The 22115-nt window shown below is 36.9% G+C and overlaps 1 protein-coding gene across 1 annotated transcript in view; it reads right to left on the minus strand.

Moving 5' to 3' along the window:
* Positions 1-21796, minus strand: part of LOC113236160 (sodium-dependent neutral amino acid transporter B(0)AT3) — a 57832-nt gene extending 36036 nt beyond the window's left edge. Inside the window, exon 1 of the mRNA XM_026472166.1 lies at positions 20807-21796. Within this exon, the coding sequence (XP_026327951.1) occupies positions 20807-21496 (690 nt within the window). The 5' untranslated portion in view covers positions 21497-21796. The remainder of the gene's footprint in view (positions 1-20806) is intronic.
* Between the last annotated feature and the right edge of the window lie 319 nt (positions 21797-22115).

The following is a 22115-nucleotide window of genomic DNA, read 5'->3' on the forward strand; positions in this document are numbered from 1 at the left end:
ATCTCGCCGCCCTGACGCCGGTCAAAAAACCATTAAATACGACTTAACCCTGTACCACGACTTCATCACTCAATTTAACTTACGCGATAAGTGCCTGCCGCTAAGTGTATCGCCGATAGAACAAGCGCTCAGACATGTCTTTCATTTACATTACAATCCTTGTACAACCCCAGCATTTGGTTCCGCACGACTGCACACGAACTTTACGTTCACCTCTCTGAGCGCGTGCTTAAATTCCTTTTTTGTCGTAACTCTGGAGCAACACGAGTTAAATAACTCGTCTCGCCTAACGCTCGCGACTTGAGTGTGCCCCAAAAGTCGTCGAACCGACCGACTGAGAACGAGTAGCCGACACACTGTATGAATGAAATATTCAGCTCGGAGGGACCGAACCAAGTTAGCTCGAGTTCACAAAAAGCAGCTCGAGTTGACTCGTGAGAGTAACTCGAGCTAAATAACTCGACTCGCCCATCGCTAATAAACATAAGCCTTAATAAAACAGCGACTTTTCTATATTTGCAAGTCAATGAAGGCGAAGCTCAAAACTCGCATTATGTCAAACCGTACCCTCTCCTGATGGGGAGACGTGTACCCGACACGTGAATATTATCGTTCCATTAAATAAAAATTTCTTTCCCAATAATTCGCATCCCCAATTAATTTTTCCCGTTCTAGTTTCCTTAATCTATCAACATTGAATGAAAGTAAACGCTGACGTTTACCTTTTGGACTTTGGAGAGTTGTTATCAGCAATGGCATAGACTTTAATATACATCCAATTTATTGATGGTACAAATACCGCGCGAAAATTAATTGCGAAACATGATGCCGTCATGATAAATTTTCAACTCAATTTCGATCTGTTCCAATTACGCCATTGGTGTAGATTAATTGATATCATTTATGTTTACAAAAAAATAATCAATATAACACTTTCACTGTTTCTACTCACAAAACTTAATAGCTATATATATAATTAAAACGCAAATCGATTGAAATTTGTAAACTAAATATTAGATTAAAATTTTAAAAACCCTTTATTCATACCAGTGTACTCCAAAATATTATTTTATGTAACCGTTGCATAATGAGGTTTCTTAAAGACAAGAACCGGATTTTAAACTAGATTTTAAAACCTAGTTATGTAATGATTGCATACAATACTTGTTATACGAGTAAATTAAAACAATGAAACACAGCCAATATTTAGATTATTTTATTTATATTATTTATACTTGCGCTTTTGTACCAGTAATATTTTGAGAAATTATTTTTAATAAAATAATTTAAATAATTACAGTGAACAGTGACGCGTATAAGAAGACTCTTAAAAATACGATGTTATTTTTAAATTTTTTTCTGTGTAGGTACAGAACTATAATTTATAATTTTTATGTATTTTTCAGTTCACTAGCGAGTACCATTGACAATAGAATTTTGGTCCCAAACTAAAAACTTGCTTGATATGGCTTATGAAATTAAATTGACAAATTAAAGGTCTATCCACACATATCCGGGCCGTGCCTGGGACGTGGACGGACCGTGCTCCGTCAGGGGCTCAAAAAAATATCGTTGCGTATATTTTGTATGCTCTTGTTCACACATGTCCGTGTCCGGGCCGGCGCCGGGACGGGCCCGTAGTTCATAGTCCCGGGCACGACTCTGATGTGACTATTCACAAAGTCCTTAAAGTAGCTATTAAAGTAGTTAAGACCAATAACTCGCAGAGACCAATTTAATGAGCCCAAATCCGATAGCTCTTCTATAAGTTGTTGAGGAATTTGGTAGTCTGCAGACTGTCCTACCTGCAGCACCAGATCAAGGTTACCGTATTATTGTAATGTCATAAGATTTCCGTAGAATACCAAATTTCATCGATCGATTGGCGATCAGACAAGTGGAAGTAAAATAAATATTCATTTTTTCAAACATGCTCGGAAATATTTGCATTACTCTCACAAAATGAACATGGAAAGTTTGTATTTATGGACCGTGCGACTCCTTCAAAGCCGGCCAAAGCCTGCACGTCTCTAAAGTTTTAAACCTGTAAATGGAAAAAGAAAAATTCCAACAGCCAACTGTCTAGTGTTCGTAATTGCAAGGATTTAAAATACCTGTACCACTTACTTTCTCAAACAAAAAAAGAAAAAGGCGGTAAAATAAGATTTTTTTGTAGCAATTGTCTTAACGTGTCAGATATTAATTATTTTTTTTTCTATTATACATTCCTCTCTTTAATCTTTTATTATTTCCTCACATTGTTTTGAGAAAAGCACTATATATGCCTAGGCGGGAACGAGTATTGCTTGACTCGTGTTAATACAATTAATACAAGCTTGTAACAGTCTTACCTTACCTATTTCTGCCGCCAAGCTGTAATACAGGCACATGTTTCAGGGTGTCGGGCGCAGTGGCAGTGCCCCTCAGATCTTTGCGATTTAAAGCTCTGAGTAGCACTGCAACTGTTATGGACAGGCGTGTAGCTTACCATCAGGCGCACGACTTGTTCGTCCCGTCATTTGATATTATAAAAAAAATAAACTACTTTACAAATACATATTTTTTTATTCCTTGTGATTGTTTGTGTTAATGAAAAAAAAATTACGTGTTTCCAAAATTTTTTTTATCGTGTCTCAGCGGGCGGTGAACCAAAAACTTTGGGAATCTATATATTAGAGTTTTCAAAATGGCCACCGTATATATTGACATTTTCTCGCGGAAAATTGTCAGAAAATTAAAATATTGAAGAAAAATTACAATCTAAAATCTGGCAATATGGCCAATTGACGCCTTAACTTGTCACGAATGACGAAATATTCACTACTGTTATCAGTTCCTTATTTTAAATGCAAGTTAGGACCTTTGTAACCGAGACGTGTCGCCATAATTTTTATAATATTCTTACAAAACTGGCCATAAAGAAAATGATAATACGTCTCAACCGAGACGTGACAATCGTGCACAACCTGTCTCGCTTGCACCTGTACATTGCCAATTATTCTCACTCTCTGATAACTTCATTTGAAATCTGAATCGACTATATAAATTAGTGTAACTGAAACAATCAGGGACATTGTACTTTTTTCATAGAAAGAGACAGTTGCTCAGAAGGCAGTCTTTTCGGATAAAGTATTCAAGCGCTTTGTTTGTTCAAAATTAAATTAAAACGTCGTGGAAAATAATATAATGTAATCATTGACTTACAATTATATGGACGTCGGGCCCGCGCTAAAAAGTGTCCGAACTTATAGGGCGTTAAAATCGTATACAGAGCGTCATTCACGCTTTAGTCTTCGTTTGTTCGACTGACAGCGAAGCAAGCAAAATTAGACAGTACTGCGATGACATTACAATTTAAATTCAACGTTTTAGCTTTTTCATATTCCTTTACATGTCACTACGTTTAAATAGGTTGTCTTGGGACATTTTTTTTCGTGGTTTTTGTATTAGACCCGTCGTCCATTTATTTGTAAGTCAATGAGTGTAGGTAATAGTAAATTAATGCTGCAATTAATTAGTTTCTTAATGCAAATTCGATGGGAATCACCTATATCGCCCAAAAGTATATTGTTAAACGTAGTAAATATGAGTTTTGTATGATACCAACAGTTTTTTATGATACCTAGAGTTTTTTATGATATCTACCAATAAACGAGACGAACAGTCTTGCGCCTGGTGGTAAACAACATGGCTGTCCATAACAGTGACAGTGCCATTCAGAGCTTTAAATCGCAAACATCAGCCACTGTGCTCGTCACCCTGAGACATAAGTTGACAAGTCCCATGTACCTGTAATTTCACCAGCACCCTTGCCCATCAAAACCGAAACGCAGTAATTCTCACATTACTTCTTGGCGGCAGACTTAAATAAGGTGACAGTACTTCCCTGGAAGAACTCTTTCTTAAGGATCTATACTGTTACTAACAAAGTACATTGATATTAAATATGAATGAGTGTGTGCGTTGATATTAAATAAACAGTGTAAATATATTTGATTTGCAACATCAAATTAATGGTGGAAACCTCCTACTATAGCAATTTATTGAACCTTGTATGTACTTTATACGTTCAAACACTGAAGACTACTATTATAAATATATAATACTTGGAAAAATGGTTGCCTGCTACGTAAGGTGTTCTGGGTTTTATATCGCGGAGTCTTCGAATCACATACTTATGCAGTTAATTACACCAATTATCACTTTCAATAAAACCTGAAGATATTACACAAATCTCTTCGAGGTGTGTGACTTTGTGGCCCAAACTTTCTTTAAAGAGCTTAAATAGTGATTATATTGACTCGTATCATACGCGTGCGTAATTTAACTTCAACATTTTTATTTTAGTAAACTATTTTCAATATAGATAGGTATAAAGATATTGTTTGATTTTACATAACTGACGAAAATTTTAAATATATACATAAAAAATATAAATATATGCAGCACAATAAACGCTCGAGCTCGACTAGCGCTCGAGACGTTCTGATGGAGAAAGAACAATTTGATACCGCCTCCGCGCAGCCTTCCACAGCGCGCACATCTTTTTTTATTTACATAATACATATCAATATGCCCTTGAGTCATCTTTAAGCCTATTCCGTTGCGCCCTGAAGCATGCTACGCGAGAATTGGGTCCTTTCATCTTTGATGATTCTGTTGTTCAATCGTTTACGTACAGTTCGATTCACATCTTCGATTTTATAAAGCCATATCGAAAATTGCAATTTTTCAGGCTCAAAGATTCTACAAACGAAATTAGATGTCAACCGTAACCATGGGACCTGTAACGGGCCCGAAACGTCGGTTTGTTTGAAAAAACAAGTATAACGCGATTTAAATCCGGAAAAATAGTTTCATTTCCTAGTTGATAACTTTTTTAGGCCTAAATAGGAAATAATATAAATAATAATAGTGGAATAATGTCACGAAAATAATTTAATTTAGTGGTAGTAGAGTTCCTTGTGAATGAGCTCGTGCGAATGTCGCCATTACTGTATTCCAGTTTTGAAGGGTAAAGGTGCTGGTAAAATTACAGGCACTTGGGACTTGTCAACTTATCTCCCCGGGTGACAGGTGCAGTGGCAGTGCCCCTCAGATCTATGCGATTTAAAGCTCTGAGGGGCACTGCAACTGTTATGGATTGGCGTGTCGCTTAACACCAAACGCATGACTCAGTTGAACTTTGAACTTTGGGTTGAAACCCGTCACTTGATATTGTAATAAAAAAAATTAAACTCATATTCCTGGAAAGATTATAATTCTGTGAAACAAGTAACAGCTTTTCTAACATACGAAGCTTTTGTAAATTTCTATACTAGAAGGATTAATTAACTTACTTACCATTGACTTACAAATAAATGGACGACGGGTCTAATACAAACACCACGAAAAAAATGACCCAAGTCAACCTATTTAAACGTAGTGACATGTAAAGGAATATGAAAAAGCTAAAACGTTGAATTTAAATTGTAATGTCATCGCAGTACTGTCTAATTTTGCTTGCTTCGCTGTCAGAAGAAACAAACGAAGACTGAAGCGTGAATAACGCTCTGTATACGATTTTAACGCACTATAAGTTCGGACACTTTTTAGCGCGGACCCGACGTCCATATAATTGTAAGTCAATGTTACTTACTAATTAATTAAGGCTCAAAATAAGAAATTAATGCAAGAAACGAAAACTCGTTCGTTTCTATTCGAAGGTTTCAAAATACAGTTGGTAATGTAATTCTATTTATTGAATCTAATCTAATTTCAATTGTAATAAAAATACAAAGTAACAAAACGCAACTGGCGTCGCTTATTATTATTTATTTATTTACACAACTCGTGAGACGCGAAATATAAATTAAACATTCATTCACCTCGCTTAAAAGATTCACAGCTCTGAAACACCTTTATACCTCAGTTAGTAAAAGGTTTTTGAATTCCTTTTCGAGGATCGCTTCACCGTCCGAAAAGTTACATTTGAAAGGGCATAATACAGATTTTGTTAGCCTGAATAAACATCAGCATTCAGTCATTGTGAGTCATTCATGTTAAAAAGTTCCTCCACAAAGTCACAATTTCTTTACCAAATCACGTCTACTAGTCTCTAGATCAGGGCTCCAAGTCAGTTCATTTTTTTAAAACGACTGGTTATTTCTTTTCATTTATTGCCCCTTTGTAATTCCATTGGGATTCTACTGAAATAATATTACTACTAGGATTATATTTGTTATTCGCCTAAAATCTAGTTACTAGGGCAATCGAGTCTCAAAGGAGTGTCAAGCAAGACAGGTTGTGCACGATTGTCACGTCTCGGTTGAGACGTATTATCATTTTCTTTATGGCCAGTTTTGTAAGAATATTATAAAAATTATGGCGACACATCTCGGTTACAAAGATCCTAAGTTGCATTTAAAATAAGAAACTGATAACAGTAGTGAATATTTCGTCATTCGTGGTAGGTTAAGGCGTCAATTGGCCATATTGCCAGATTTTAGATTGTAATTTTTCTTCAATAGTTTAATTTTCTGACAATTTTCCGCGAGAAAATGTTAATATTTACGGTGGCCATTTTGAAAACTCTAATATACCTATAGATTCCCAAAGTTTTTGGCTCACCGCCCACTGAGACACGATAAAAAAAATTTTGGAAACACGTAATTTTTTTTCATTAACACAAACAATCACAAGGAATAAAAAAAATGTATTTGTAATGTAGTTTATTTTTTTTATAATACCAAGTGACGTGACGAACAAGCCGTGCGCCTGGTGGTAAGCGACACGCCTATCCATAACAGTTGCAGTGCCACTCAGAGTTTTAAATCGCAAAGATTTGAGGGGCACTGCCACTACGCCCGTCACCCTGAGACATAAGTTGACAAGTCACATGTGCCTGTAATTTCACCAGCACCCTTACCCTTCAAAACCGGAATGTAGTAATGTTCACGTTACTGCTCGGCGGCAGAAATAGGCTAGGTGGCAGCACTTTCCTAGACGGCCTCTTTCACAAGGTGCTCTATTGCCAGTAAAATATGAATACACATATGTGAACAAATGTACGTGATTTGGATCCGAAAGAAATGGTTTCTTTTCCGAAGTGTAAGAACTTTAGAATTGTAATTAACAGCGCAATTTGGTGTCTTCTTGATAGTGACAAATGCTTCTGTGTTTCAGGTTCTAATATTCCCCGAAGACACGTGCACCAACCGCTCGTGCCTGATCACGTTCAAGCCTGTGGGTTCTACCCTGGAGTGCCAGTGCAGCCGGTGGCTATCCGCTACCCAAGCGCACGGGATACCGTCACTTGCACTTGGGAAGTACCGGTAGCGTAAGTGACATAAATGACAAACTTTCCGTGTTCGGCTTTTGAAAGGAATGCCAACATTTTCGAGCGTGTTTGAGAAAATTTAGCTTTTCTTTTCTCATAAATTGGGCAAGATAGCAGCCAACCCTTGAGTCTTCCGTTCAATCTTTCAACTTCGTACAGCGGAATGAATGCTAAAACTGCAAGGTCCTAAGGCCTTAACTCCAACAATAATCGGACTGGGATCTCAGTACTTTTAAGTTAAACCTTTTCATTAGGTCTGCTACGGAGTCCTCACGCTGGTATTTTCTTAACAGCGCATGTGACACCCAATACAGTCTTGATATAAAACATATCACTGGTATTTGTAGAGAATGTAACAGCTGTTTCAACACATTATGTCTCGTTTTTATCATCAACGATAAATTCAACTTTATGGACTATTAACAAGTTTGTTTTTAGAGTTTATTCCCTGTTTATTAAGTGGTTTTATACCAAAGTTTTGTGTTTGGTTTTTAACGACGTTTTAGCCGGAGCGCCATTTGTTAGGAATCTATTTCTTTGTTAAATAATGCACACACTCTTAGCCCGCACTAGGGAAAGCCTGTGTCGCGAGTGCCATGGAAACACACATAGACAAAGACAAATTACACCCAAAAGCGAAAATTAGGCCATACAAATATTTTTCCCGGCCCAAGAATTGAACTCGAGACCTCTGCGTGGCAGACCAGCTAGGTAACGATTCGGCAACCGAGGCAATTGCAAGTTAGTTTAAAGATAGCCAAGTAGGGCACATTATTTTTCGTAGGTAGTGATGATTTAACTCTGTTACAGTTACTAAAGCAACTCAATAACCATCACATTTCTTTCATCTTTATTTATGATGTGATTAATTGGTTATTCCTATGATTTTTTTATTACAAAAATATTTTAAAAGAAATAAATATAATTAAAAAATAAGTAGGTATTAGCGGTGTTATCCACAAACATGCTTATCAAGCAATTTGTTAAGGAAAAGTACAAATGAAATAATAGCATAGGTACCTATTATGATGATCTTTACTTCTTATCTTTGCCACAATTGATAGGGTTGCTAGGTTTATTTTGTAATTGATTATAAATTCAACATGTTATGTGACATTCAATGGTGAATATTCTACTTTACAGTAATTAGTATGAACACACACACACACACACACGCACGCACGCACGCACGCACGCACGCACGCCCGCACGCCCGCTCGCCCGCACGCCCGCACGCCAGCACGCACGCACGCACGCACGCACACGTTAGCTCAAATTTTCAGAGGGTCGTTTGATACTGTAGAGGATTATCCAGCTTTATGTAGAATTAACTAGGTTGCCTTGGGATGAAAAATGTTTTGTTCGTTGTAATTAACTCGATCCAGCTTATCGAAGGCTTACGGTAGTTATTTGAAGATAACATTTTATACCACCTTCTGGAAATCGCAAGAAAGAACACTGCATTGTGATGACAAATGAAGTAAAGCAACAACATGGTCAAAAAGTGACTATAGAAACGTGGAACATTCTGCTGCAGTGATGGTAGACATCGTCAAAGTCACAGGCCGTTTAAGGATGAGATTATGCTAATTCGTACTGGATAGCACTAACTACGGGACCGAACAGTGGAACAGCCTGTATATAGATGATAAGAATGCATTGAAAACGTTCACAAAACTCTTTAAGGACGATAATGAACCCATATGGCGTTTAACTCTATGCTGAAAGGCCACGGCCTTTATTGACGTCATACATCTACACAAGTTGTACTCATTATATAGCTGCAAGTTATTAAGTATATTTTTTTATCTAGATGTATTTTTATTTAACCTTAATCGGACTTCCCAGGTCCTTTAGTCGAAATTATTTTTTCTCTCCATTATTTTCCGTGACTAAGCTTTCCCGTTTTGCAGTGGCACAAACGCAAACCGCGAAGTGCCAGAAACAAAAAAGATTACGTCATAGAATAAATCAATAATTTTAAGCATTGACTTACAAATAAATGGACGACGGGTCTAATACAAAAACCACGAAAAAAATGTCCCAAGTTAATCTATTTAAACGTAGTGACATGTAAAGGAATATGAAAAAGCTAAAACGTTAAATTTAAATTGTAATGTCATCGCAGTACTGTCTAATTTTGCTTGCTTCGCTGTCAGTTGAACAAACGAAGACTAGAGAGTGAATGACGCTCTGTACACGATTTTAAAGCCCTATAAGTGCGGACACTTTTTAGCGCGGACCCGACGTCCATATAATTGTAAGTCAATGATTTTAAGAGTCATTTTTTTTGTTTTGTTTATAACTTTACACTAGGAGTACATCAAATACTAGATATTTACGTCTATATTTGTTATAATTTTTTTTAACCGACTTCAAAAAAAGGACTTCAAGGAAAGTTCTCAATCGGACTATATTTTTTTTTCGTATGTATGTTACGCGATATCTCCGGCATTGTGAACCGATTTTGATGATTATTTTGTTGTTGGAAAGAGGGTACCTCTGTAGTAGTCCCATTCAAAGTTGAAGACTATATTTCACTTCTAAGGACGGCAAACGGTCGGTTTTTTTAGTTGGAACTCTGTACTGATTACTTACTATGTTTATACATTTTTATTTAACCTTACCCCGACATCTCTCGTCTTTTCTTCTAAATACTTTTTCTTTGCATAATTTTCCTTGAATTAGTTTCCTCATTTTGCAGTGGCATAACCGCAAACCGTGAAGTGCCAAAAATAAACAAAAACAAGGTGTTTTCGAAGATTCATAGAGTTTCAAATGGAAAGCTATAACGACTCTCCGCGAGAAAATTTCAGAAAATTATAATAATAATTAATTAGTTATTAATTATTATTATTAAATTAATTATTGGGGAAAAATATAATCTATGCTTCATTCGCGTCTGTCAAATCTAATCGAAACAACAAGACAAATACGAGAGAAATTAAATATCATAGGTCAAAGGCTATTTAGCTAGGAGGTAGCTCTAACCTCCCCCTGCCTTCCATGCTTACAATTTTGTTACTGAAAATCAAATAAACAACCCCAATCTCAGAACAATGGTGCCTAGTGACTATTTTCATTGACACAAAGAACGCGGTCTGTGGATCTCAGATGTGTTGAGAATAGATTATCATGAAAATTACTCACACTTATTAGATTTCTTTATTACATTTTTCCTCTTTTTATTATTTCTGCCAATAATATGAAAGACGGAATTTTATTCAGCCTATATAGATGCTGAATTAATTGTTGTTTGATTGTTTCTTGAAATACGAAAGCCTTCGATTCATATCAGTTTCGAATTCGAGACTATGCAATTTCGGATGTCGCTTGTGCACCTAGAGATAAAATGACACTCTTCATGACTCACTTCGGACACCGAATCCGAGAAATGACGGTCCAAAATATCACAGGAATCATGTGTTAGATATATCCAACACAACACACAATGTACTCTGCCACGCAGAGGTCTCAGGTTCGATTCCCGGGCCGGAAGAAATATTTGTATGGTCTACATTAATTTCTCTCGTGAGTTTTGTGGTAGTCTATGTGTGTGTCCATGGCACCCGCGACACTGGGTTTCCCTAGTGCGGGGCTATGTTGAGTGTGTGCGTTATTATTATTATTATTAAAAAAATCGCGTCTACGGGGAGTTAGGCGGGGCGCTCAAAGTTTACACGTACGTTGCGCGCAAGTGTGTCTTGTGGTGATACTTAGTGAAATTGTGCAATTTAAGTGGATGCCAAGAAAACTTCACTTGCTCCATTCGCTGCATTTCCCGAATGTTTAACTGGGGAATGCTAGGACTGTTGGGGCTGCCTCGACTCTGTAGTGCCTCAGAGATGTTCGCGTATGTTAGAATTGATAATTTTCAGGCGGTCTTTCGCAAGAGAATGGCATCCATGTTGACCAGAGTGAGAGATAGCACCAACAGTCTTCTTAAGGTGGTAGCAGAGAGGATGGACAGCCCAATCCTTAAGTATTGGATGTCCATTCTTGTTCATAAAAATGAACACTTTGCTTTCTACAAACATAGTTGTAAGTACCTACTAACACCACATGGACTTGTAACTGTCTGAAATAAATTATTTCGTTTCATTAACTCATTAATTTAGAGGGAATTGCATAACTACATATACATAGGTCAAGATGTGAAGTACTAAACGAAAAATACGTCACCATAAAAAATTTTCCTGCCAGAAACGTCCATAGACAAATTCCAAAAGAAAAATTCACCAAGAATTAGCTGTATGGTTTTAAACCTTTGTATTTTCGTTTACGGAAAGAATAAAAAAAAATTCAACGTAATAGTAGCAGTACAGCCCCACGTTACCTATTTTTGCCGCCAAGCAGTAATGTCAACATTACTGTTTTCCAGTTTTGAAGGGTAAAGGTGATAGTGAAATTACAAGCACATGGGACATGTCAATTTATACGGTGACGGGCGCAGTGATAGTGCCCCTCAGATCTTTGCGATTTAAAGCTCTGAGTGGCGCTGTAACTGTTATGGACAGGCGTGTAGTTTACCATCAGGCGCACGACTTGTATGTTCGTCACTTAATAGAAAAAAAATTCATGAAGATGAACATATCTACGTAGTAGTAGTACTATAGTCATTACGATAACTAGTTTAGGAGAAGGACTATACTGTAATGTACTACGCTACTACCTATATAAATTGTTACGTAAGCATCTTGCATAACGACGGCTAAATTTACATGCTGAATAGGTCCAACATTAATAAAAAAAGTATACCGCAACTTTAAGTCTTCAATCTCGAACAGAACGTCCAACTCGAAAGTTCCTTAGCAACTGTGTAAATGGCAGCTAGGTCTGGAAACAATGGCGGAGCCGGCGAATGTTACTGTTTTAACATGTTTAGGTTAATTTCGTAGCATTATTCATGTTTTTCAGGGCCACGTAGCTTCGGTGTAGCACATTCATGTGTAAAATTGTCAAATAATAATATCACTAATACCGCCTATCCCATTTAAAAATTCAAAATTTATCGTCTTGCCAGACGATTCCCAATGTTTATATTTAACCCCCAGGTGTCCACACCAACTAATAACGGGTCCATATCAGCGGAAAAAAACAATAGGAGATGTATGACGGTATAAACGTTAATCTAAGTGAGTAGAACCCATTTAGGCAGATCGTGACCAGAATTTTAACTTTCGATAATATAATAGATATATGAAGTAAACAGAAGTAGACTGTCAACCGAGATTAGGGGACGTTCAAAGAACGCGAAATGCTGGTTTGTTTGAAAAAACAAATATGTGCGATTTAAATCCGGAAAAATAGTTTCATTTCATATAACATACAAGTTTTTCGGTTACATAATTTTTTTTTTTTTTTGTAAAGTTTGACACTACAGAGTTTAACTTCATCTTCTCCTTTTTGCTTATTTGCTTATTTTCCGCTTATTTTTTATTTTAGAGGCTTCTGTATATTCTTTCAAAGTGAGTAGCACTGTGTCAGCTGTCAAAAACACTTGGAGTTGATGAATTAGTAAAAAGTCCTTATTAGGAAGGGGGTCTACGCAGAACAGAATAAATTGGAATGTGGTCTATGAGGCAAACAAGTTTGAGAACCTCTGGTCTAAACCATGGGATTGGCGGGAGCCTGAAATATCCATAATACTAATAATAATCATATGTCTCCGATTGTACGAACTGCAAATCTAATAATTTCTACTAAGAACGAAATGTTTTACACCCGACTGAAACTTCTTTTATTGGATAAACCATTTAACGGTCTAGAGGAATTTCTTTCGAAGAAATTATAATTTTATTTTTATTTTTCGTCGCAGTATATTGCCTCGATTTGATCTACGCGATGTTTTTTTTTATTCAAACTGCTTACAACTTAACTTACAAATGCACATTTGACCTCCATCTCACCTGATGGAAAGTAACAATGAAGTCGACGATGGAGCATACACACCTAAATAATACCTACTCACTTTCGCTTTGAAATGTCCAAGTTATAACGTTCAGTGAACAAATCTGCAGGCGGGAAATTCCACTCCGTAGCCGTTCGCCATATAACTGTGGAAGTGTAACGGTTCGTGCGAATCTTTGGAATATCCACAACATAGGAGTGGAATGGAAAGGGGAAGGCGGAATTAAATCGTGTAATTCCATCACACACTCTCCTATGTGACTACGATGATACACGTTTGTCTAAAAAAATACCTATTCGGTCCGTTAGATGGTTATGGCATTCATTCGTCACGAATTACATCGCTCTCACCCCGCGCGGACGCCGCACGGCCGCCGCGCGCGTGAATCAAACTGTCATGGCAAAATACGCTCTATTTATTTAGGTTTTACGTTTTCTTAAATGAGCGTCACGGGCGCGCGGGCGAGTCTGGCTTGAATTTGAATTTGATTCGCCATTAATGTACATGAAAGCGTGGTAACCGGGCGGTGGCCGCGTGGCGGCCGCGCGAAAACTTTCGCGTCGTGTAACTGGGCGATAGTCCTAAATTGTACTTTTCAGGAAACACAGAGTCTGTATTCCATTAATTGCCGTACGTATTAGGAAGACAACAACAAAAACAATAAATGCTGATATTCTGTGATAATTTTTTATATTAACAACGCTCATGTAACTTGTTATTTGTGACACCTAATCTATTCTAATAATTCACAATTTCACTAGAAGTTTCATATTCATAAAGAATACTCTGGAATATGGTCAGAGTATTATAAAACAAATAAGGCAACTCCATACAAACGTAGCAACGAGTCTTGTTTACGTGCACCCGCCGCGCGAACGCAAACATCCGTAGAATCGCGGTGCACTCGCGTTGCAAGGCGTGGGTCATCCCACGCATCATTAATCATAGAACTGAAGTGATCGTTCGGTGTTTAAAAAATGTCATCAAATTTGTCATTTACTGTTGTGTTTGTGGTAGTTTGAACAAGACTACCTCATATTCAGAACTGTTCAGCATTTCATTTATATTTCATAATCGTACTCCGTAAAGATACCAATCAGCGATGCGTAAGTACTGCATATAACAAAGGTTATTTCAATATGACATGAAAATACTGTGATAAACACCTTAACTGTTTCAGATTCAGTTTACAACCTGTAGGTACAACTCAAATAATAAAGCAGCAACCCTACGCTCCGAGAGACGTGCAGGCATTTACGGAAAAACAATGGCGGGAATTTGGAGTAAGAGGACGTTAAAAGATTTAAAATTTAGATTATGACAACATTATGGAAAAGTTTCTGGAATAAGAATCAAGATATACAAGGCGAATGATGTGGAGTCATAGAAGACGAAACATACTAAACTAGTTCAAAATTCAACGTCTTTTGTTAGCAAGTGATCTAAGTGAAAGTGAAAACATAATAATGACTCCCACCACTTAAAAGACTATTTAAAAAACCCAAACTTCTTTTTGCCATTCTACAAGCACATTAAAAACACAATAGAAAATATTTATTGAAGATCTGGAAAACTAAATGAAGACATTACTCAAAGGAATTGTATCCAAAACAAAAATCCTACTAAAAAAATAGGCATTTACGCGCCAAACAGACAGGGGTTACCCTACTCAAATGCTCTTATATGATATGGTCAACATTTTTATCGTACACAACAGCAATAATGCTGAAGATGATTTATGGAAAAGCACTCGACCTCAGAGTCGTATTCCAGAACTGACTGAATTGATGATTTCAAGCACTGGAAATACGACCCTAACGGCAAGGACTTGCGTATGATTTCTAGTGCTTTAAATTATACTCAAGTCCGGACTTGAGTATTGAGTAGAGTTCTGGAATACGACCCTTAGACCTTGATAAAACTACAATGAAACAAATACCTACTGGCTGCTTTTGACAGTGTCTTAGCAAAGTCACAAATTCATGTATAACAATGTATACGCTTCTATAATAAAATTCCGGTTGTAATTGAAAATTTGCCATTCACGAGGCTTAAAAGTATAGCGAAACAAAAACTTTATACTATGGGTTATTATTATACTTCTTCTACATACTTGGAGCACAAAAATCTTTGGTAACCATCTCTTTTATGATATTGAAAATACATATAATAAACGATAAATATATATAAATGTTTATTTACATAGAGCTACCCCTATAGTTTCTCATTCGTTTTTCGCAGTGGGTTCTGCCTTACAAATAAGTAATACGTAGAGTTTATTCAATGTAACCATTTCAAATGTGATTTGTTTACGTATGAAGAATTGGCCTTTTCTGTATCTATGGTGTGACCACACGTACAGATTAATTAATTAAGTTGGGTTCATATTACACAAAATCTGGCAATTATTGTCGCAATTTATCGCGTTGCGCGATATAGCCTTGAGTTGACCAATCAGGAGCTGCGACTTTAGCTCCTGATCAGGGTCATATCGCGAAACGCGATAAATTGCGGCAATATGTTGCCAGAATTTGTTCATTGTGAATCCACCTTAACTATTTATATGCAATTCTCTATTACAATTAAGGGTACCATAAAGTTACAGAGAGAAATAAATTAATCGTGGAAATTGCCGTTTCCTGAAAGGACTCTTGCTTTTGGAAGTAATTTAATTTGGCTCTGGAAGGCACTTACTTCCCCTTACAATAAAGTTTGAAGGGCCAGCAGGTTTTTCGGGGTGCGTAGTTTAGGCTCTTGTTTGAAAGTAAATCGCTCAAGTTATGTTATTAATAGCAGGTGCCATTAACTGCAAAACATTGAATTCTATACGTTTTCGTGTAAAAAATCTTATCTTATTGTACAAAAAAATAATCTTGAAAGTTAGGCCGGCAAAATTGTACCTAAAGTTAATGACCTTAGCGATTATTCGATAATGTTCAGACATTGAGCTATGTTGTATGTGCTTTATAAAAAAATATTAAAATCGCTATCAATGTTCAATATTCAAGTTTCTTATGTAAATAAACTTTATATGTAATAACTTTTTTATAAAAAAAAAACGATTTCAAAAGTTTGTGGAATTACATCTATTTGCCAAGTTTTATTAAAATCGGTTAAAGAAAAGTGGGCGAAATCCAATAAACCGGATTCACCCCCTAATTTGTCACCTTTAGAGGTAGAAAACTTTCGAGTTCTTAAGTTTTCGCGATTGTTACACATAGGAAATGAAACTATTTTTTCGGATTTAAATCGCGTATATTTGTTTTTTCAAACAAACCGACGTTTCGGACCCTTTACAGGTCCCATGGTCACGGTTGACTGGCGGAGTATGCGATCACTACCGTAGATGTCTCTTCGCGGAGTTATTTTAACGCATGCTGGAACTATGTTATTGTCGCGGCACTTTTTGAGAAAAGTTAATGCAGTTAGGGCGCGCGCACGTTTGTTCTTGAGGTCTTCGAACGGTTTGTTTGAAACGTTTGTTTGAACGCGATTTAAATCCGGGAAAATTCATTCCGGTTTCATTTCCTAGAAAACTTTCTACAAATTTGAATGTGACCACTAATGAGGTATCACCTTTCCAACAAGAAGATAACCATCGAAATCGATTCATTTATGGCGGAATAATCGCGTATCCTACACACACAAAAAATACAGCCGAATAGAGAATCTCACCTTTTTTGAAGTCGGTTAATATTGAACGTTATTCCTGAACTGAACGTTATTGAATAACCCATACGAAAGGTAATAACAGTTCAAAACTACTTAATTTACACGTTAAAAACGAAACAGTTATAGAATTCAGTAACACGATGTTTCCGGGGAAATTTGAACGAACCAGCATTGTAAACTAATCTCTGCTTTGGAAAATAACGCCGATATTGATAGAATCTCTACCTTGCTGAAGCGGTTTGTTAGGGCAATTTATAAACTGGTGTCTGTGAGAGATAAGTTGGAATAAATTTACATTCTTTCACTGGCGTCTTAGTTATGAAAATAAAATTGGTATCGTGGACTTTAGAGGCGAAGTAATTCATTGCACGATATTTAGACGTTTACCTTTTAGAAGTAAAATATACTCCTTTAAATAATAACATAAGGTCATAGGTCCATTGACGTATTTATTACCAACCACGGAAGAGAACATGCTAATACAATATCTCTAATTACAATCTATTGAAACCGATTTTTCCGTGGAAAAACGTAGCTTAAAATGAAAATTTTGCGGAACTATGTGTGAATTTTCTTATTTAGTGCAGTTTAGCCAATCGTGCTTCCAGCCCCTTAATTCACTGCCGATATCTTCTATTTTCGTTATTAATTTATTTTAAAAAATCAACTCAACACAATACAATACAAATATTCTTTATTGCATACTGGGACAAATAAAATACCTAATACAAAAAATAAAAAAACAGGCGGTCTTGGCTATGTAGCAATCTCTTGCAGGCAACCTTCGGGTTACAGGAAAAACTGTGAGATAGTAATCAATTGAGGGTGCAACAGAATAAGTATTTAAAACACATATTGGACATTGTGTATGTGTGAGAAAAAAGAAAAAAAAAATCAAAATAAATAAAAAATAAATATACATGATTTCACAAAATGAAAGTAGGATTATATAAAACGTAATATTAACAATACACGAGATCTAAAACAGGTAAGAATAGGAGAAAATAATAATAATTAGAGTGTAAAATAATTAGCTACAAGTAAAGTTTTGAAAGACTCAACAGACTTAGCGCGTCTTATCGATTCAGGCAGAGAATTCGCACTTTTTAATGTCGAAAGGGGTGCATCCTCCCCACACGACGTAACCGTTCCTTTTTTCCTGTACGTCTGTAGCAACCTGGGCAACAATATGCAAGTACCTTGCGCCTTTTGGAAAATTGTTTCACCACGACGGCAAGCATTATTATGTATGCTATAGATACGATAAAGAAGAATGTTGAAAAGCCTATTCTCCGTGTAATCGAAATACATCAAAACGTCTATTTTGGGTCTCTCAGTTATATAGTAACCTTAATGAGAATAATTATTCAAGTTCATTAACACTAGCAGGACAACCATATTTTATAATACGTTTAAGATAACCATACATCGATTCGACGTGTGAACGTTATAAGTACACATAATTTGGACTGAGTATATAACTTTTTGTTTCTATCGCGGCCGTGCGGCTGCCACTTTTCATATAATTTCTAGAAGCGCTGCAACCGCGCGGTTAGTGAGGTGTACATTTTTCAAATTAACCACGAAGAATGAAAGTCGAATTAAAGAATTTAAAGAGAATGTAAAACAACACCCTGCAATATGGAATAATGTTTCCGAATTTTTTACTCACCTCAGCGTAATATAAGTCGTTCTTCTGCAAAATAGTGTTCCCTGGTTGGTTGTCGTTGAATATGGCTTTCCAAGAGTTGAAGTAATTCCATAAACATGATTCTATTCATTCTAACCATTGACTTACAATTATATGGACGTCGGGTCCGCGCTAAAAAGTGTCCGCACTTGTAAGGCGCTAAAATCGTATACAGAGCGCGACACTCCGCTTTAGTCTTCATTTGTTCTACTGACAGCGCGATACTGCGATGACATTACAATTTAAATTTCGAATAGGTTGACTTGGGACATTTTTTTCGTGGTTTTTGTATTAGACCCGATGTCCATTTATTTGTAAGTCAATGATTCTAAGTAATTTTCGAATTTTTTGTCGTCATGTTGCCGAACCTTGTAGTATTATTCATTTTGATTATTTTGACAAAATAAAGGTAACGAACGGATTCTAATACGTTCTGGTATTCTTTTTAACGTTTTCTTCTTCAGTTTTAACAAAATAAGCAAAATTAATGCTTTTTCGCCAGAATCCATCGCGTAAGGCTCAACTCTCACTGGCGCAAAGTCGAAGCGTCGCGTCGCGTCCTGTTTTTCAACTACACCGCCTGGCGACGCGACGACGCTCGCATTAGTGCGACGGGATCACAGTGCGGTCGGCGTCTGACGCCTCACGGCGCCCAAGTGTAGCATTCCATATTTGTAAAACACAAATTTGTTGGGAAAATAGAGTTGAATATGCTATAGGCGAAGAACGTGACGCGTCGCGACGCTTCGATTTGATTTCGATTTGAGCCTAACTGAGTTGAAAGATAAAACATCACTAAAAATTTGGTCACACTTCAGCAGCACGACAGTCGCGAGGCGGCCGCGCAACCTTCAACAGTGAAGCGGCTGCAGCGCTTCTAACAGCGGCCAATTTGAACACTTTGGTGTTCGATAATCACAACAAACTAGTGGTGTAATTTCACAAAAAATAATTCCGTATCAATTCAATAAAAAAATAATTTATAGCTATAAATGTTACAAAATCTACTTTATGTAATATAATTTACTTTAAGAATGTAAAAAAAGGCCTCTAAGACACTAACATGTTCTTAGCGAAGCACAATGACTGCAGCCATAGTTTTAAGTAGGTACTGATTTGATCATATTGAGACTGATTCCTTCAAGAATCTTAATAAGATAACTTAGTTAAAGTCAATGTTTTTCAGTGTAGATATTGTAAATGGTAAATATACAAAGAACAGCCACTAGATTTTTTTCTCTCTCTTATTCATTCGTTATAATAATTTGTTTTCTATTGTCATAACGTAATCTTGTCGTTATTTAAAAGACAGACGACACACTGATCCACTACTCGTTAGTCGGAGTGCTACGCCACAATCCCTCGATGGCGTAATCGAAAACAAAACGTATAAAGTGGGTACATCCATAACGTTAATATACCGTAATGGATGTAGACTATTATAATAGAAGGTGATTACCCATTATGACATTAATGGATGTGGAATCACCTTTTGTCTCGCAACAAAACAATGTAGAGAGACAGGAGGTGATTTTTTTATACTATACTTAAGATTACGCGGAATGTTTTAAAAGACGCTACATTTCTATAAACAATTTTTTTCAAGTATTACAAACCTTTTTACCTAATATTAAAATGTGCGCTAAAATATTACTTTTAAAAAGACCATAGACAATATAACATTTTAAAAGAAAAAGTTATCTTTTAAGATGGGTCGCGAAAACAAGGCAAATTTTTGGCCAATCCATTACTTTAATAAAACTCTGAACCTTATAAATGGCAAATATCCATTTTAGTAATGTTATTCTTTGCGTAGATTATTAACCACTCCGTCTCTCTCTGAATCTCTCATCCTTCACAGATCATCAATCTTTGACAATCGATAAACCAAACCTACATGCCCAATACCGGAACCCACTGACATGGAATGGCGCAATTATTTTATAACAGTGGGCGATAATATTTCACAAAAGCATAACCCCAAGGGTGTCATGGTTGCGTAACGAACCGCACTATTATAAACACCTTTATATATACATATCTGCGTAGTAGAGATAGATACAACGCGAGCAGATTGCAGGAAGATTGGAATGTGGAATGGATGGAACGAAATAAATGAACTAATCGCCACGATCGTAACTTGAAAGTGTGCAGTGGAAAGAAAGCTAATGAACAGCTTACACGAGTATTAAGAAGTAAAAGTTACAATACTTACAGCACATTCCGGCTCAGTGATGTATGATCTATTCGGCAAGTATTTCTTCGGACATTCAGCCCAGGGTAACTCCGCTTGGAAGCTTTGAGCGAAGTAAAACAAACACCATGCGATTATTGAGTTATAATATAGTGCCACGTTGAAGGACACCACGGCGGATGAAATTCCAATGCCGCCCAAATACGGCGAGACTTGGTGCCAAACCCCGATCGCGCCTTTTCGCAGTCGCTGCCCAATGGCGAGCTCCAAATAAAATATCGGAATACCCTCAATTGCTAACATCACAAAATAAGGGATCAAGAAAGCTCCCCCGCCGTTCTTTTGGGCTAAATAAGGGAATCTCCAGACGTTTCCCAAACCAACCGCGTATCCAACTGTAGCCAAAAGAAATGTGAGTTTACTATCCCATGACTCTCTCTCGCCTTCTCCTCCCGCAGGTTTCACACCTGCTCTTTCTGCTTCCGAACTGGCTTTGCTTGTAGGTGTTTCGGAGGACTGGCGGTTAGGACTCGTATCTTCAAAAGCCTCGTTTGTAGCCCCGTACATTACGTGGGTACGGTGCGAAGGATGCCCGTTTTCCATAGTAACCAGACGCCCTCTTAGCTCTTTCATCTCCATGCGGTCCATGGATCGCTGGGCGTACAGATCCCGCGAGCTCTGTCGCCTCATTAAATGCGCCGTGTTCGCCATATTTTGTAATACAATAAATCGGCTGATCTCTTAGAATTACAATCTCTATTATTTCTACGATTATTGTCGTTATTTCATTATCATCCTATTACTAAAATGGGTAATTAGAGTTAAATATCGCTTCTACTCCTCATCATGGCACGTAATGAGTAGCAATAAATACCACGTGAAAGTGAGGGCGCCTTTTGTAATACTCGGGCCGAGATTTAATAGCATTTCTATTGATTTGTACCAGATCATTTTTCGCTTAGTTTTCACACTCTAATCAAATTTTGTTTCACTACACTTTACTGCGGGTTAGAGGGATCGTTTTTTATTTTATTAATTTGAATACTGACTATGTTTCATTGTTTGATTTTTGTGGAGTGAAACATGGAGTGGCGACGGCACGGCTCGCCAGACGTCACTGGCGGGAAACTCGGGGTGGGGTAACGCCATATTGGTGAAACATGCGCAGTGCTAGCGCTCATTGGTGTACACATCCTAAGTACGACCAGATAAAAATTGATGAGATCAAAAGGGTTTAACATTTGCTCGGGATTGTTCTTGGAGAAGTATTAATAAATTTTAAGCAATAACCTTTGATAAATGTACCTTTGTTAAATTGTCTTCATTTATA

This window comes from Hyposmocoma kahamanoa, unplaced genomic scaffold (genome assembly GCF_003589595.1).
Source record: "Hyposmocoma kahamanoa isolate Upper Pololo Valley unplaced genomic scaffold, ASM358959v1 89, whole genome shotgun sequence".
Taxonomy (NCBI): Eukaryota; Metazoa; Arthropoda; class Insecta; order Lepidoptera; family Cosmopterigidae; genus Hyposmocoma; species Hyposmocoma kahamanoa.